The following is a 16,588-nucleotide window of genomic DNA, read 5'->3' as shown; positions in this document are numbered from 1 at the left end:
GTCAGTGTGCATCGTAGTGACCGGTCATTCCACCGTTCAGTTGATTTGCATATTAGCCTTTTATTATATAGGATTGTTACCAGCCATCTCTGCTAGAATTGGTATGATGGCTTAAATATCTCAGCATGAACGAACAGCATCTTCATGTAAAAACAAAATTATTTGCTTATTGGAAATATCACAATATGGCAGTTCCTTTAAGAAAAATCAATGGAAGTTTTTTACAGAGTATTTTTTGGTTTTAATTTTCCAAAGCCTCATCTAATGCCTTTTATTTTGATATTGCAGCAGTTGTATATTTTTAATTTTTAATTTTACATGTTAAAGAGGAATGCGCAGTATGAATAGAAAGTAAACCTGTCTTCCACCTCTAACACCCACTCCTCCATTTCTCCCCAAGGCCACATTACTATCATTTTGTCTCCCTGTAGAGATATTTTATGCTCTTATTATATACATAGCCCCCATTTTGGAACTTTATGATGATTTCTTATAACTTAAACAATTAACCATATAGTTTGTTTTATTTTGATTGTTTTAAATATATTTTTATTGATTTCAGAGAGGAAGGGAGAGGGAGGGAGAGATTGAAACATCAATGATGAGAGAGAATCATGGATCGGCTGCCTCCTGCACGTCCCCTCCTGGGGATCGAGCTCGCAACCCGGGCATGTACCCTTGACTGGAATCAAACCCGGGACAAATGCTCTGTCCACTAAGCCAAACCAGCTAGGGCTTAACCATAAAGTTTTACATTATTTCCCTTATTGGGAAATTACTCAGTTGACTTCTTTAAAAACAGAGAATGAATACTGAATTCCTTTGTGGTAGATCCTGGTGATCATTAGGGCATTTCTTCACTTGATAGTTTTTTATTTTTACTGCATTTAAATACATAGGAAATTTTGGGTTGGCTTTTTACATTACTTCCTCCCACCCCCACCCCCCAATCTTTCTTTGAACAATCTATAAACTAAATTGTCTCATTGGATTGACCCAAGCTGAGTTTCACACACTGTATATATTTTCCTATTTTGCTACCTTTGTCTCTGTTAGGGTAAACAAGGGCATAGGACTCTATCTTGGGGTCTGGGCATAACATTCGGAAGTATTTAGGCAGAAAACAGTAACCTGAGTAATCACTTCATCTGATTTTTTAAATTTTTTTTTTGGTCTTTTTGAATTAGCAGAGCTAAATGAGGACGTATCTGCCGATCTTGAGGAAAGATTTCACCTGGGACTGTTCACGGACAGGGCTACCCTGTACAGAATGATGGAGGTTGAAGGTGAGGCACATTCAGTCAACACAGTCCCCTCCAGCTTTATGATTCCCTAATGCTTTGCACACACCTTTTTTATGGCTACCATCCTGGGGCCTTGTCATGGTTAGTTTTACATGCCAACTAACTAGGTTTTGAGCTCCCCAGTTTGCATACTTACAGATCCCTTGCTTCTGTCCTAAGACCCTAAACATAACATACAGTGCTCACTCTGAGTGACTGAGTGGGCTTCCGGCCCCATCGTGAACACTCTGGGAGGTGACTTCCCATTAGCGAATGACTGCGTATTCTAGGAGTTCGTTGCTCCTTTATCCTGCCTTTCTTTTTGTAGGAGTTAATGCAGACAGATGTTTCTGGAACAGCTTCCAAGCATTCTCTCTCTTCCATATAGGAAAGGGTCACTTGGAAAATGGCCACCCTGAGTTATATCACCAGCTTATGCTTTGGAAAGGAGACCTAAAAGGTGTTCTCCAGACTGCAGCGGACAGAGGGGAGCTGACAGACAATCTCGTGGCGATGGCGCCCGTGGGTATGTTCTTTACAACGAACACTGTCCTCTCTAGGATCTCACTAAAGATGGATAGTGTCTTGAAGGATAATTTGGCCATTTCTAATAAATTTAAAATGCATATCCCCCTTGACTCAGCTGTTCTAATTGTAGGAATTGAACTGTACGCACACGTACAACATGATAAATATTCATGGACTATTGTTGCAGCATTATTTGTAATAGCAAAAGATCACAACAACCTCTGAGTCCATCAGTGAGACTGGTTACATCTGTACAATAGAAACTCCTACAGATGCCAAAAGAATGAGGCAGCTCTATGCATTCTGATATAGAACAGAACTCCAGAGTATAGTGAGAAGCAAGGTGTAGATGCGCAAAAGAACATTTAATACTCTGTCATTTATATTTATACATGTGTGGTTGTGTATTCATAGACTATATTTCCAAAGGTTTCAAAAGAAACTAGTAATAATGGTTATCTCTGAGGAAAGGATTGGACGATATAGATGGGAAGATGCTAGGATAACAAGGAAACCTTTTATGCCATGCCCAGCTTTTTAGCTTTTTATTCAATACTTGAGGCCCAGTGCACGGATTCATGCACCAGTGGGGTTCCTTGGCCTGGCCTGCAGGGATTGGGCTGAAACCAGCAGTCTGACATCCCTTGAGGCATCCTGGAGTGCAAGAGGGCACTCTGCAAAGTTGTTGTCACTGGGCAGCTCCTACATTTACATTGAGTGTCTGCCCCCTTGTGGTCAGTGCACATCATAGCTACCAGCCAGTTGGCCGGTCGCTTAGGCTTTTATATATAGAGATGCAACACCACACACACAGAGTGTACATAAGTGTATCATGGATTTCACAAACTGAATACACCCTTGTAACCAGCACCCATATCAAGAAACATAACATTACTTGCACCCTTCTCTCATGCTCTATTTCCATCAGTATCCACACACCCCAACAAGAGTAACCACTACCCTGACTTCCATACTTTTGGTACCTTTTTAGTTTTGTGTTATTACATAATCAAAGAAACAATTTACGTGGGTGTGGGGAAGAGTAGGTGAAGCAAATGATCTATAGTGGCGATTGAATTATCTAAATTTTCTACTTAATACAGTAACAAAAGGCATTTTCAACCCTTATGTACATGCTTTTCCTTAAACTTGTTGCTTATTTAACCACTTTTTTTTTTTTCTTTTTTAAGCTGGCTACCATGTGTGGCTGTGGGCTGTAGAAGCTTTTGCCAAACAGTTGTGTTTTCAGGAACAGTATGTCAAGGCTGCCTCTCACCTACTTTCTATTCACAAAGTGTATGAAGCTGTGGAGCTGCTCAAGTCACACCATTTCTACAGGTCTGTACAATCCTATAGTTGAACTAATAGTTGGACATACCGTGAAATTAATCTACTTAACAGCTCTAGCATAAAACCTTTACAGTAATTAAACATGTGAAACATACAGAAATATATGTATACTAGCTTAACAAACATCAATGCACCTACCACCTGTACTTAACAAATGTTAACTTTTATCAATATACGCCACTGATCTTTTTAAACTTTACTTTTGTAAGCTTCTTTACTTTGTTACTTTAACACAAATAGAGAAGACAGCGTAAGACAAATGAACAGCTTAATGGATTATTAAAAGAGGAACTCCCTTCTTTAGCTCCATATATGAAGAGACAGAATCTCCCAGACACCCCAAAAGCTCTCCATATGCCCCAGTTGTTGTTGTTGTTTAAGTATAATATTTAAGATTTAGTTGAATTGCTCTTCCCCAATTCTATCTTCATCCCTTCTCTAGAAGTAACCAGTTTCCTGAGATTGGTATAAATCTTTCCTGTCCAGGTCATGCTGCTTAACAGGGAAGACATTCATGCGTCATTAGGCAGTTTCATCATTTTGTGAACATCAAGTTCATGTACACAAACCTAGATGGTATAGCCTACTACGCATCTACTAGGCTGTATGGTATAGCCTAGGCTACAAACCTGTATAGCACATTACTATGCAAAACATGACATTAAATCAAGCACAAGCACAGAAAATAGTGTAATCAAGAGACGAGGTAAGCACCAGATGTGTGGCCTCTGCAGGTATAACGTGGCATACTGTTTCACAGCAAACTTTTTTATAAGTAGAAAGAGAACACTAAAGTAATAAAAAGTACAGTAAGTACATAAACCAGGAACAGCCATTTATCATTATCAAGTATTATGTACTGCACGTGATTGTTTGTGCTATACTTTAAACAACTGGCAGTGCCGGTCTGTTGACACCAGCATCACCACAGATGTGAGTAACACATTGCACTGTGACTTTACAAGGGCTATCGTGTCACTAGGCAATTATAGTCCTATGGGACCACCATCATATATCCAGTCCGTCGTCGACTAAAACATCATAATGGGGCGCAAGACTACATATATAAGTGCCAGTGAACAAAAAGAGCAAAATCTTTCTTATAGACAGCATCTAGTTGGATCTTGTTTTTTTATCAAGTCAGATAGCCTCTTAAATCGGAATGTTTAGCCATTTACATTTAATATAAGTATTGGTATGATTGATTTAAATCTACCATCTTGCTATTTGTGCTGTCTGTTATTTCTTCATTTTCTCCTGCTTTTTTAAATTTTTGATCAACTGAATATTGTTTGTATCCCTAACTAGGGGCCCGGTACATGAATTCATACACCAGTTGGCGGGGGGGGGTTGTCCCTCTGCCTGGCCTGTGGGATCGGGCTGAAACCGGCTCTTCGACATTCCCCGAGAGGGCGCAGGCCAGGCCGAGGGACCCCACCGGTGCATGATCTTGGCTGTGGAGGGGCGCGGGAGGTTGACCAGCTGGGTAGGGACCGCGGGAGGGCTCCAGGGCGTGTCTGGCCTGTCTCACTTAAGTCCTGCTCAGCCAGACCCCAGCAGCAAGCTAACCTACCAGTCAGAGCATCTGCCCCCTGGTGGTGAGTGCACGTCATAGCGACTGGTCGATCAGTTGACTGTCCCCTGGTGGTCAGTGCATGTCATAGCGAACATTTGAGCAACCTTAGCATATCATTAGCATATTACACTTTGATTGGTTGAATGGATGACCCGACATACTGGCTTATTATTCTAGAGCCCCGGTGCACGAAATTCGTGCACTGTCGGGGGGGGGGGGGCGGGGGGCGGCATCCCCCCGCCTGGCCTGCACTCTCTCACAATGTGGGAGCCCTGTGATCAATCACCCCAAAGAGGTAGGCCCCGCCCACCCACCTGGGGCTCCTCAATGATTGCCCCAAAGAGGTAGGCTGGAGCCACGGGACACCCGGCCTCACCACGTGGAGCCACAGGACCTGCCTCCACACCGTGCACACAGCATCAAGCCCCCACCCACCCGCACACACCCACTGAGCACGCAGCCTCCTGGTGATCGCTTGTTAATGGTGTGAGGGCGTCACTGCCACACAGGCTTTTATTAATAGGATTCCTTTGTTGTTTTTTAATGATTACCCAAGGGTTTAGGACAGCCGTGGGCAAACTATGGCCCACGGGCCGCATCCGGCCCGTTTGAAATGAATAAAACTATTGAAAAAAAAGACCGTACCCTTTTATGTAATGATGTTTACTTTGAATTTATATTAGTTCACACAAACACTCCATCCATGCTTTTGTTCCGGCCCTCCGGTCCAGTTTAAGAACCCATTGTGGCCCTCGAGTCAAAAAGTTTGCCCACCCCTGGTTTAGGATGAGCATTTTTAATTTATGATAGTTTACTTTTAAATAATATACCACTTCTTACAAGTACCACATTTCTTTCCTTCCTCCTACTCTTTCTGCTGTTGAAACATTTTTTAATCATTTTTAAACATTTGTTTACATTTACCCACATACTTATTTCCAGCACTTTTCATCCTTTTATGTAGATCTGAGTTTCCAGTTGCTGTCAATTCCTTCTTCACCTAAAGAACTTCACCATTTTTCTGTCGTGTGGTTCTGCTGGTGACAGATTCCATCCACTGCTTCTGTCTTTCAGTACTTCAAAAGTTGTCTTTCTCTTGGCTTGCATTGTTTTTGACATGACTCTACTGCATTTATTCTTTTTTTTTTTTTTTAATTTACTGAGGTAACTGCTTAATAACATTAAATTCCAACTATACAACTTCAAATACCACATCCATTATGTACTCAAGTTTCTTGCATTACCATATATTTGACCCATTTTGCCCTCTTCATCTTCCCCTTATCTTTGTTATATAGGAGCTATGTATTTTTTCTCTATTTTCAGTACTTTCTCCATCACTGATATTTAGCCATTTGATATGATGGCTTTGGTGAGACGTCTGTTTATCCTCTTTGTTTTTCTTCCTTTAGAGCAGTGATGGCAAACCTATGACACGCGTGTCAGAGGTGACACGTGAACTCATTTTTTTGGTTGATTTTTCTTTGTTAAATGGCATTTAAATATATAAAATAAATATCAAAAATATAAGACTTTGTTTTACTATGGTTGCAAATATCAAAAAATTTCTATATGTGACACGGCAGCAGAGTTAAGTTAGGGTTTTTCAAAATGCTGACACGCCGAGCTCAAAAGGTTCGCCATCACTGCTTTAGAGTGTTGAACTCTGTTTTGGCAAGCAGTAAAGTTGCTTGCGGATCAGCTTGATCTTTTCATGGCTTGTTTTGAAGCTTTTCTTCGGACAGGTTAAAGAAATCCATACTCTGGAATTAGTCTGTCCTCCTACCTTCTGGTGTCTTTACTGAGTGCCTCATGTGTTCAGTAAATCAGAACTTTCATGTCTGGCTGGTCAAAACTCAAAAGTCCCCAAGCCCTGAGTAAGCTCAGGGATTTACTCCCCGACTGTTCTTGGTCCTGCCTTAAGCAGGTTCCCACACAGGCATGGCTTTGTGTTTAGCCAAAGACTCAATAGGGTTGGTTCCTCAAGGAAGTTCTGGAGCTCTTTCTCTGGACAGCTTCTTCCTTCCCCTTAAGTTCCAGTTGTTTCATCGCTTCTAACTCATTTTTCCTGCTTCATCAAGGACATGGACCTTTCTCTTTTTAAACTACAAGGGTCACTACCTTGATTCTTGCTCAGATGCCAGCAGTTATCCTCCCTTGCTCTTGCACAACCAGTGCAAATGTCAACACAGCGAGAAAAGGCAAATAACCCCTAAGCATCATTGTTAAAACAGGTGGAGTTTTGTTTGTTTGTTTGTTTTTTAGAGTTTAGAATAAAAGTGAGTTTGTTAGTGAAGCAAGCAGTGAGACAGAGAGTAAGGCCACTCCACAGGCAGACCATCCACCCGAAAGGGCCTTGGGGACCCCAGGAATCTGCTGACCTGGGAGAAGAATTGAGCGCAGCACCTCTTCCTGTGTATGTAGGACCTTTGTTTTTTTTAAGAAGTAGGAACACCACAAAGGGGATGGTTTGTCCTATCTGGCAGCCCCTCCTAGGGGCCCCTCACCGAGAAGCCTTTTCTTTTCAGATTGGCTAATTATCTGTTGTTGCCTCTAGGGAGGCCATTGCAGTTGCCAAGGCCCGCCTGCGCCCTGAGGACCCGATCCTGAAGGACCTGTACCTCAGCTGGGGAGCCATCCTTGAAAAAGACGGCCATTATGCTGTAGCTGCTAAATGGTAAGCCTGGAGAGCCAGGAGTGCACCAAACCTAGAAGAGCAGGCTGAGAGTGAGCAGCATAGAGGTGGAGGTCAAGTGTCTAGAAAACAAAAAAGCATATGTGTATTAATCCAGCTTGGTAAGACGCATCAACATCTACCTCCTTGGTAGGTATGTACATCGCCATAACTATTCAAGAAACCCCAGTAGCAGTAAGAAATCTCTTTTGGGGACATCTTGCACCATCGAATAAGAAAAATGGGAGAGAATGACTCCTTTGCTTGGGTTCATTTCAGCAAGTATTGAGATTCTTTTATGTCCTTGACCATATAATGCCGTATCTCCTCTGCTGGCTGGACTCAGCGGAGAGCTGGCGACAGTGGCGACCTAGGACCACAGGAAGGCACAGGGGCAAGGAAAAGCCCACAGAAATGATGTGACCCTCTGGGAGGAATAGGAGATCTGTTTATGACACTTTGCGTTTTGTTTTGTGTTATAGCTATTTAGGGGCCTCTTCCGCTTATGATGCAGCCAAAGTTCTGGCCAAAAAGGGGGATGCGGCGTCGCTTAAAACGGCCGCGGAGTTGGCTTCCATCGGGGGAGAGGATGAGCTGTCTGCTTCCCTGGCTCTCAGATGTGCCCAGGAGCTGCTTCTGGCCAGGAACTGGGTGGGAGCCCAGCAAGCCCTGCAGCTCCATGAAAGTCTGAAGGTCAGTCTGGTATTGCATTTTCTGATATTTAAGGAGAAAGGGCCCCAAATCCTTTTCTCATCAAACTCCGGGTGAACAACTCAGTTACACAAGCTGTACTGATTTGGCAGGTGTCCTGGACATACCATCCCACTGACACACCCTGGCCTGTCAGTTGCCATATGCAGAGTAGGAGATAACGTGGTCATTCACAGTAATTCCCATGGCGTATCAGTTTGTGTACAACACCCACAAATAGACTAGCCAGCTGAGCCCCTGCCTGGCTGGCAGCCTAGTGGTGTGTGTTGACGTCATCAGCACATCAGTGAAGAGGGACTGGCTCCAACAGAAATGGTGGTGCTCTGCCTGTGGCACCCCTCAGCTGTATGCCGTAAGCAACTGTGAGACTGCAGCCTTTGGTAAATGTTTGTGCCCATGTGGTTAAAGATGACTGACTTCCACTGCCGCGCGCGTGTGTGTGTGTGTGTGTGTGTGTGTGTGTGTGTGTGTTCGTGTGTTCCCTCTGCCTTTTTTTGACACATCAAAACTGAGATGACTTTAGAGGCAGCACTCTCACCTAGTTTCCAAAATACATAAACATTTGGTCCGTGTTAGATAACTTTGCTTTGTCAGATACTAACATGAACTTTTTCAGTTCCTCTTTCCCTGGTAGAGTAACCAAGCCTTAAAATAACTCCTAGCTGGATATCCAAAGCCCAAGACAAATGCTAAGTAAGGACGTAGCTTTCCAAGAATTGCAAAATAAAAAGGAGGCAAAAGTAGCGCACATATCCTCAAAGATAGTGTCACTTGGTATAGAATTCACAAAATGACCAAATCTAGAGAAATTTTAATTTATTCACAACAAAACGTTTTCAGAATGGTCATTTAGCATCACCTTTGTCCTCCTCAACAGCACCTGTGAGTTTATGCAGCCTGTTGTTCTGATATGGTATTCTGGCAGTGGCACAGACCTTCCCACGTGTCACTGAGGAAGTAGTGTTTATGGGGCATACAAGCAATCTCATGGCAACTAAAAACCAGCAAACATCAAGGTTTCCCAGGCCCTTCTCTGGCTTTCTGTTCTCTTCCAGCGACTCTCTGTTAAACCTGTTTGGACATGGCCCCTACCCACTGCTCCAGCTCAGATCTACAGTTTGTCTGCTCCCGCACCTTCTGCCCATTAGGCTCTTCTCTGTACTCCCCTTGTCTCAGGTCTGGGCAAGGGAAAGAACTGGGTGAGCCCAGACCATCTTCTCTCAGACACGGGCACAAATATTGGCTGATCTGTGTGTGTCTTAAATTGCAGTAGGCAGGGCTGGAGTTGGGGTTTCATGTTATAAAAATGGTTGTTTGGGCTCCAAGGGCTATGGAAGGAATTCCTCCGAAGGATATCTGGAAAAGCTGTCTGCTGGGTCACTCTCCCCCTCGGGTACAGCTCACGCCGGGCAGGCAGCCGCGAAGGGGGACACTGAGAACAGGGAGGCTGTCTAGTCAAGCCCTTTGCCTGCATAACAGTCCTCTCCTTTGTTGGGTTCCAGGGTCAGAGGCTGGTGTTTTGCCTTCATGAGCTGCTCTCTAAGCACTGGGAGGAAAGGCAGCTGTCAGAGGGCGAAAGCGCTTCCTCATCTTACAACACCTGGTCCACCGGCATCGCTGGGCCCCTCCCGGGGAGGGTGACCGCAGTATGGAAGAGCGCCTTCAGCCTGGACACCCCCGAGCAGTACCAGGCAGCGCTGCAGCAGCTGCAGACGATCAAGTACCCATCTGCTACAAATAACACTCCCTTCAAGCAGGTACCTGTCCGCATGAGCTTCTCATATTCATCACTCAGTTGTAGGAATTCTCCTTCATCGGTGCCTAGTATAGTAAGGAAACGAGTCGATGCCAGTTTGCATTTCAGAAAAGACCAAGACAGGCCCAGGCAACCTGGAAAGATCCCTTCAGACTAAAGCCCTTTAGCTTTGAAGTTAAATTTAAATCGGCTTTCCCTTTTCTTTTTTAATTTATGGGGTGACATTGGTCAACATGAACATAGAGGTTTCAGGTGTAGGTTTCTATGTTACAATATCTGTATATTGCACTGTGTGCCCACCACCCAAAGTCACATCTTCTGGCACCATTTATTGGCATTCCCTTTTAAAAGGAAAAAAGAAGTCTAAACATATAGGAAAGCTGAGAAAATGTTCAACCAGAGTTAACAAATGTTCACATTTGTCATTTTGTTTCATAGTATTTTGGGGGTTGTTTTGTATTTTCTTGTTTTTTGGCAAAGGAAATACAATCCAGTTGAAATCCCTTGTGTTCTATTCCTCAGTCCCATTCCTAGGCACCGAACACAGCCCCTATGTCAGACCATATGTATCATTTTATTCGTTGCTTGTTGCAATAACCATTGTTTGTAAAATCTATCCAGAGATCAAATTGATTCATTATAACTATTCTACCCGTCCTATGAATATGTATCTCAATTTACCTATTTCTCTTTTAAAAATGAGGGGATATTATTATATTATTGATGAACGAGACTTCCTCAAATGATAAACACTTTGGAAAACGGTGTGGCAGTTTCTTATAAACATTCACGTGCCCAGTGACCCAGCAATCACTGCCTAGACCAGGGGTGGGCAAACTTTTTGACTCGAGGGCCACAATGGGTTCTTAAACTGGACCGGAGGGCCGGAACAAAAGCATGGATGGAGTGTTTGTGTGAACTAATATAAATTCAAAGTAAACATCATTACATAAAAGGGTACGGTCTTTTTTTTTTTTTTTTTTAGTTTTATTCATTTCAAACCGGCCCACGGGCCGTAGTTTGCCTGCGGCTGGCCTAGATACTTCATTAAAAGAAACAAAACAGGGTGTCCACACAGACTTGTGCACAAATGATTACAGCTTAGTCACAACAGCCAAAAACTAGAAACCGCCCAGATGTCCATCAGCTGGTGAATGGATGTGCAAGCTGTGCACCGCCATGCAGAGGAATACTATACTATGCAGCGGTAAAAAGGAACAGATTCCTGATACACAAACATATCAGTGAAGCTCAGGAGCATTATGTGAAAGAACCAAGACACAAAAGACTACATACTCCACGGTTCCATTTACATGAATTCTAGAAAAGACAAAACTGTCGTGGCAAAAACCAGATCAATGGTTGCCAGGGACTGGGGAGAGCGAACTGGCTGCAAAGGGCACATGGAAATATTTTCCAATGATGAAAACATCCTGTTTTGATTTCTGTGTAGTTACAGCACATATATCTATATAGATATGTATATATTTATCCAAACTCATCAAATTGTTCACTTAAAATTGATAATTTTCTTATAGTTCAGATTTGCTTGTAGTTGTTTTTAATTAGATTTTAGTTCCAGAAATTCACTTTTTGTTTTAATTAAACACAAATGTGAAGGCATTTTCTTAACATGAGCAGATTTAACTCAGACAGGATACGTTGCTGTGTAACTAGATACGAAAGCTTCAGGCAGGGGAGCAAAAATGAATGGTGGAAGGAGGGCCGTTCTTAAATGTAGACGGTGTGTACTTCTGTGCAAGCGCCGTTATCAGGGACATCGTGGTGTTCCTAGTGCTCTCTGCGGGAGGGTGTGTAACAGACTCTGGCCTCTCCCTCCAGCTCCTGCTTCACATTTGCCATGACCTGACTTTGGCAGTGCTGAGCCAGCAGGTGGCCTCCTGGGACAAGGCTGTGGAAGCTCTGCTTCGGGCTGTGGTCCGGAGCTACGACTCGGGGAACTTCACCGTCATGCAGGAAGTGCACTCGGCCTTTCTTCCTGAGGGTAAACGACCCCACGCACACCACTGACAGACGGCTCTGGGATGGTTATTGGCTGGTGGTGTCATTTAGTAGAAAGTTTGAGCTCTCTTACCTAGGCTCCTAAGAGAATAGCCAGAATGTCTGAGCCCTTTACCTGGCCCTACCTTATGCCTCGTACTTATTTTCTACACAGTTTAAGAGCAAGAGAAGTAGCCTTGTACCATAAATTAGTAAGACTGGAGAAGCACAAAAGATAGGCACTTTTTGCTTTGGCTGGGTGGCTCTGTTGGAGTGTCGTCTCACACACCAAAAAGGTTGCAGCTTCCATTCCTAGTCAGGGCACATACCTAGGTGTGGGTTCGATCCCCAGTTAGGGCATGTACAGGAGGCAACTGATGAATGTTTCTCTCTCCTGCCCCGCCCCCTCTCTAAAATCAATAACATATCCTGGTGTGAAGATTAAAAAAAACAACAGATAGACATACTTGAGTTGCATAGTCACTAAACTATATCACTGTGATTTTTTTCATAGACACAATAGGATCCTCAGAGCCGTCAGTCAGATTGAATACATTTTATATCATGACCGACTAGCTAGCCTGTAGTAACAAGAACATTGTCCTAAAATACTACTTTTGTGCATTAAGTAGGTTCCCCCAAATGTTTAGCTTTGGTTGGCTTTTGGTGGGAGGTATATGGTCCCATAGATCACTGCTGTCTTTTCTTGGAGTCTCTTAGGCGATAGGAAACAACATGCTGCAGGTAGGAGGCCAGATTTCTGGCAGATAGAGAAATGCACAACCCCAAGTCCTTTCCTTCTTTTCCTAGGCTGTGATCACCTAAGAGACAAGCTGGGTGACCATCAGTCCCCTGCCACACCAGCTTTCAAAAGTTTGGAGGCCTTTTTTATCTATGGGCGTCTGTATGAATTCTGGTGGTCTCTCTCCAGGCCTTCCCCTGAATCTAGTGTCTGGGTAAGGGCTGCTCATAGAAGGACAACCTCTGTTGAACAAAGCCAGCAGTTGGATGATGCTGGCTCTGAAGAAACTGACACCCAAGCTCCTCAGCCAGAGCCATGCAAGCCTCCAGAACTAGACATGAGACTCACAGAGGAAAGTAAGCGAATGCTGAACACTTGTAAGGAGCTTTTTTCAGAAAAGCACGCCAGTTTCCAAAACTCACAGAGAACTGTTGCTGAAGTTCAGGAGACCTTGGCAGAAATGATCCGCCGACACCAGAAGAGTCAATTCTGCAAACCCACAGCGAATGGTCCTGATAAAAATGACCCTGAACAGGAAGCCGAACAGCCCCTCCCTAGTCCTCAGAGCCTGGGGTAAGTACTGAGTCAGTGCACGATGGAATTAAAAATACCCTCCTGGGTTCTCACAGCGTCACAGCACAATCAGTACATGACGGGATAGGTCCGGACACTTGGAAGCAACGTGAGTTAGTGGTGAGCACACAGGCTTTGGAGCCAAACGTGGGTTCTAGTCCTGGCCCTGCTGTGACCTCAGGCAAGAGTCTCAATGTCTCTGAGCTTTAGGTCCCTTGTCTATAAATGGGAGTACCAACTCCTACCTTGCTTAAGGATTAAATCACAAAATTATTAATAACAATAGTATAGTAAATATTACTTTTGTGCATTAAGTAGGTTCCCCCCCAAAAATTAATCAGTAAAATGAGATGTATTGCATCACTAATGAAAACCATTGTTTAATTCTGTACTATCACAAAAAAATACACAAAGAGGGTAGTGCACAGAACTGCTCACGAACTGAGAGAAATCAAATGATTGGATGCTGTAGCATCCTAATCACTTCCATTGAAAAGAGGGACCAGATGGATGACAGGAACCCGTCACCAGGCACTGTAGAGCAGAGCTTGCACTATTATAAGGCACTTTGCTATGGGTGTTTGCAGTGATCAAGTTATTGATTCGTTATTCTGATGAGTGCCTTTTACCTTATGCCCCCCAGCACAGGGCCTAAAACATAGCAATTACAATACTGACCAACTTAAAGCTGTTATTAACTTTACAAATTAAAATTAAGAAGCTTTGACGTCCCTATGTTAATTGCTCTAAAAATACTCCCACTGAAATCTTGATTTAGAATTCTAAATTACTTCTCCAATAAACTACAACACTCTAAGCAGCTTTAGGTTTGGTTTTAATAACAAGAAAAACACTGAAAAGTTCTCTAACCCAGTAGCTCTTAACCTGTAGATCACAGGACCCCCTTTGAGAAGCTTAACACACTCTCCCAGGAAAAATGTGCGTCCATACACCTGATGAGTAAGAGCCCGACTCTACCCATTCCCCAAATGAAGGTAGGCCCTCTGCTCTTGGCTGCAGATTGAATCCCCCAAGAGTCCTGTATTTCATTGGAGCTGTGTGTCTAAGGAGTGGGGATTTGGAATATGATAAGGAATAATACTGCATTTTGAAAACTTTGTCACATCATATTAAATTGCCCTCTCTTAAACTTTTCTTAAAGATGGGAGATAAAGACCCGGTGATAAGGGAATTTTATTTATAGGCAATTGAAATAAAAGTTACCCAGGGCAAGACAAATATGACTTATACTTTTTATTATTATTTACCAGTAAAGAAGAGAAAAATGAGCCACTTTCTCTACCTGAATTAACCAAAAGGCTTACGGAGGCGAATGAGAGAATAGCTAAGTTTCCTGAGAGTGTTAAGGTAAGATTTATAGCAGTTCATTTGGTAAAACGTTACTTTTTGTAATATCAGTTGACTATACCAAATTCTCTACTTTTCAGTTTCTGAAATCTCTGCACATTTGAATGTGCTTAAAAGTTAGGATCTAGTTGCCTTTGGTTAGCTAAAATGTTTTGTGAGAGTAGAATTGTTGACAACACAAGCAATTTTATACCTCAGTCTTCAGAGAAACCTAACAAATTTTGTAACTGGGAGGTAAAGTAAAATTGGTGTCATACATTTGATAGCTTACAGATGGATAAGTATATTTGGATGTGGCCCTGGTAGTAATAGAAACATCACTTTTTAAATTAATTCGAGTAGAGCTCTAGAAGATTGTATTCGTTGGAGAAGGACGTCCCAGTAAACATTCCAGTTTTGAGTATCATCTCTCCTTAGAGTAACTGATGAAGAACAAGGCATTGCCTGTCTTCTCTCACAAAACATCGTGAGAGAAATGGCCCAGCTGTGCCTGAGAAGTGTCAGTTGAGACTTTGAGTTACTGGTGCCTTCTATGCAGGTGTTTGTGGCTCTTTCGCAAATGCTTCCTTGTTTCACTCTCATCTTTCAGACCTGGCCCTTCCCAGATGTGCTGGAGTGCTGCCTGGTCCTGCTTCACATCGGGTCCCAGTGTCCTGGCAGCGTGACCCAGGAAATGCAGCAACAGGCCCAAGAGCTGCTTCAGAAATACGGCAGCACTAAAGTTTACCAAAGACACTGCCAGACCTTCTGCACGTGAACTTTCAAGGACCTTTAAAATAAATTGCATCAAATTCAAAACGTCTTGACACCTTTCACCTCTGCCAGGCATTTGCTCTGATCCCTAGATGTTTTTGCAGTGATCCAAATAATACAAAACAAGGGTCAAGTTTGAATCAACTCTACCCTTAAAAACAATCTGACTTTGGATTCAGTCGTGGTTTCCCACTAAAGGATCATCAAAAGCCAGCAGTTGTTAGAACACCTGCAAGAGTAACTGTTGGTCATCTCTAAAGCCTTATGTAGATTTCATCCAAAGAGGAGAAACTTTTAATTGTCCAAGTGTTATGTTCTTATACACAACTACCTTTATAAATGCTTCCCCTGATCATAAACAGTGTCGTTCTTGTTTGAGATAGAATTGCTGTAGTTCATGACGATCGGTATCATTTTAAAAATTTTGTTAACTTGGGCTCTTCTCCCCTTCTACTCTACTAACTACACTTCTACTGAATGTGAAACAGGCCTTACCCATCATGTTGAGTCTATCCTAGGTCAAAAACTTGGTTTTGTTTCATGTAATTGCTTGTTTGAAATCATTTACTAAAGTGTTAGAAGAACAAATAACTCAAATGAATCTTATCCCTTCAGTTTTGATGGTGATCAAAATAGCTCAGAAAGAAATTAGTTTCAGTTGTTCTTAATCTTTTTTGGATCACAGGAGAATTAGACTGAAGCCACAGATGATCTTCCAAGAAAAATGCATATTCCTTCCTAATTTTTTATATGTAAGTTTTGGATTATTGGATTTTGACTTTTGGATCATGCATAATAGACCCTACAAACTAATTAATTACAAACCCTTGTTCTTGTATTTATTTATTTTTAAACTAATGAGAAGTCTTTTGAGGTCTGTTCTTTTCTTTGGTTAAATAGTTGAACAATGTCAGGAACAGATGTTTCCATAATATCCCAGTTGCTAGAACATAAAAATGAAGACAGTTGGGTGGGGTTGACGAGGAGCACTCTTTCCCAACAACTGAACTGATTCATGGCTTTTCTGCAAGAATTTCACTAACAAGCTAAATCACCACATATATAATGAGTGGTCCCAGGAAACAGAGTTAAAACTGGTTTCCAAGTAAGGCCAAATAATCAGCGACGAGTGTGAAGTGTTCCACTTACACAGCTGCTCATTAAAAGCTTCCTTCAAAGTAAAGGGTTCTGTACGCGAGCCAACTTGTAGGAAACGGAGGCAAGACTTTGGGGATAGACAAGATGCTCTGTTACCAACCATTAATGGCCATTT

General features: G+C 42.6%; 1 protein-coding gene across 2 annotated transcripts in view; it reads left to right on the top strand.

Moving 5' to 3' along the window:
* GEMIN5 (gem nuclear organelle associated protein 5) overlaps nucleotides 1-16,131 on the top strand; it is a 41,109-nt gene extending 24,978 nt beyond the window's left edge. The window contains exons 19-28 of one of the 2 annotated variants that reach the window (XM_081092153.1): nucleotides 1,191-1,286; nucleotides 1,672-1,809; nucleotides 3,002-3,149; nucleotides 7,295-7,414; nucleotides 7,894-8,104; nucleotides 9,625-9,879; nucleotides 11,721-11,883; nucleotides 12,690-13,194; nucleotides 14,466-14,562; nucleotides 15,152-16,131. In XM_081092153.1, coding sequence (XP_080948279.1) covers nucleotides 1,191-1,286; nucleotides 1,672-1,809; nucleotides 3,002-3,149; nucleotides 7,295-7,414; nucleotides 7,894-8,104; nucleotides 9,625-9,879; nucleotides 11,721-11,883; nucleotides 12,690-13,194; nucleotides 14,466-14,562; nucleotides 15,152-15,319 — 1,901 coding nt within the window. In that variant the 3' untranslated portion in view covers nucleotides 15,320-16,131. Of the gene's footprint in view, nucleotides 1-1,187; nucleotides 1,287-1,671; nucleotides 1,810-3,001; nucleotides 3,150-7,294; nucleotides 7,415-7,893; nucleotides 8,105-9,624; nucleotides 9,880-11,720; nucleotides 11,884-12,689; nucleotides 13,195-14,465; nucleotides 14,563-15,151 lie in introns of both variants that reach the window. The other variant, XM_081092152.1, reaches the window with a different exon arrangement.
* The last annotated feature ends 457 nt before the right edge of the window (nucleotides 16,132-16,588 follow it).

This window comes from Myotis nattereri (genome assembly GCF_964212035.1).
Source record: "Myotis nattereri genome assembly, chromosome: 5".
In the NCBI taxonomy this organism is placed as follows: Eukaryota; Metazoa; Chordata; class Mammalia; order Chiroptera; family Vespertilionidae; genus Myotis; species Myotis nattereri.
The sequence above is the reverse complement of the archived record's forward strand: the minus strand, read 5'-3'. Positions and strand labels throughout refer to the sequence as shown.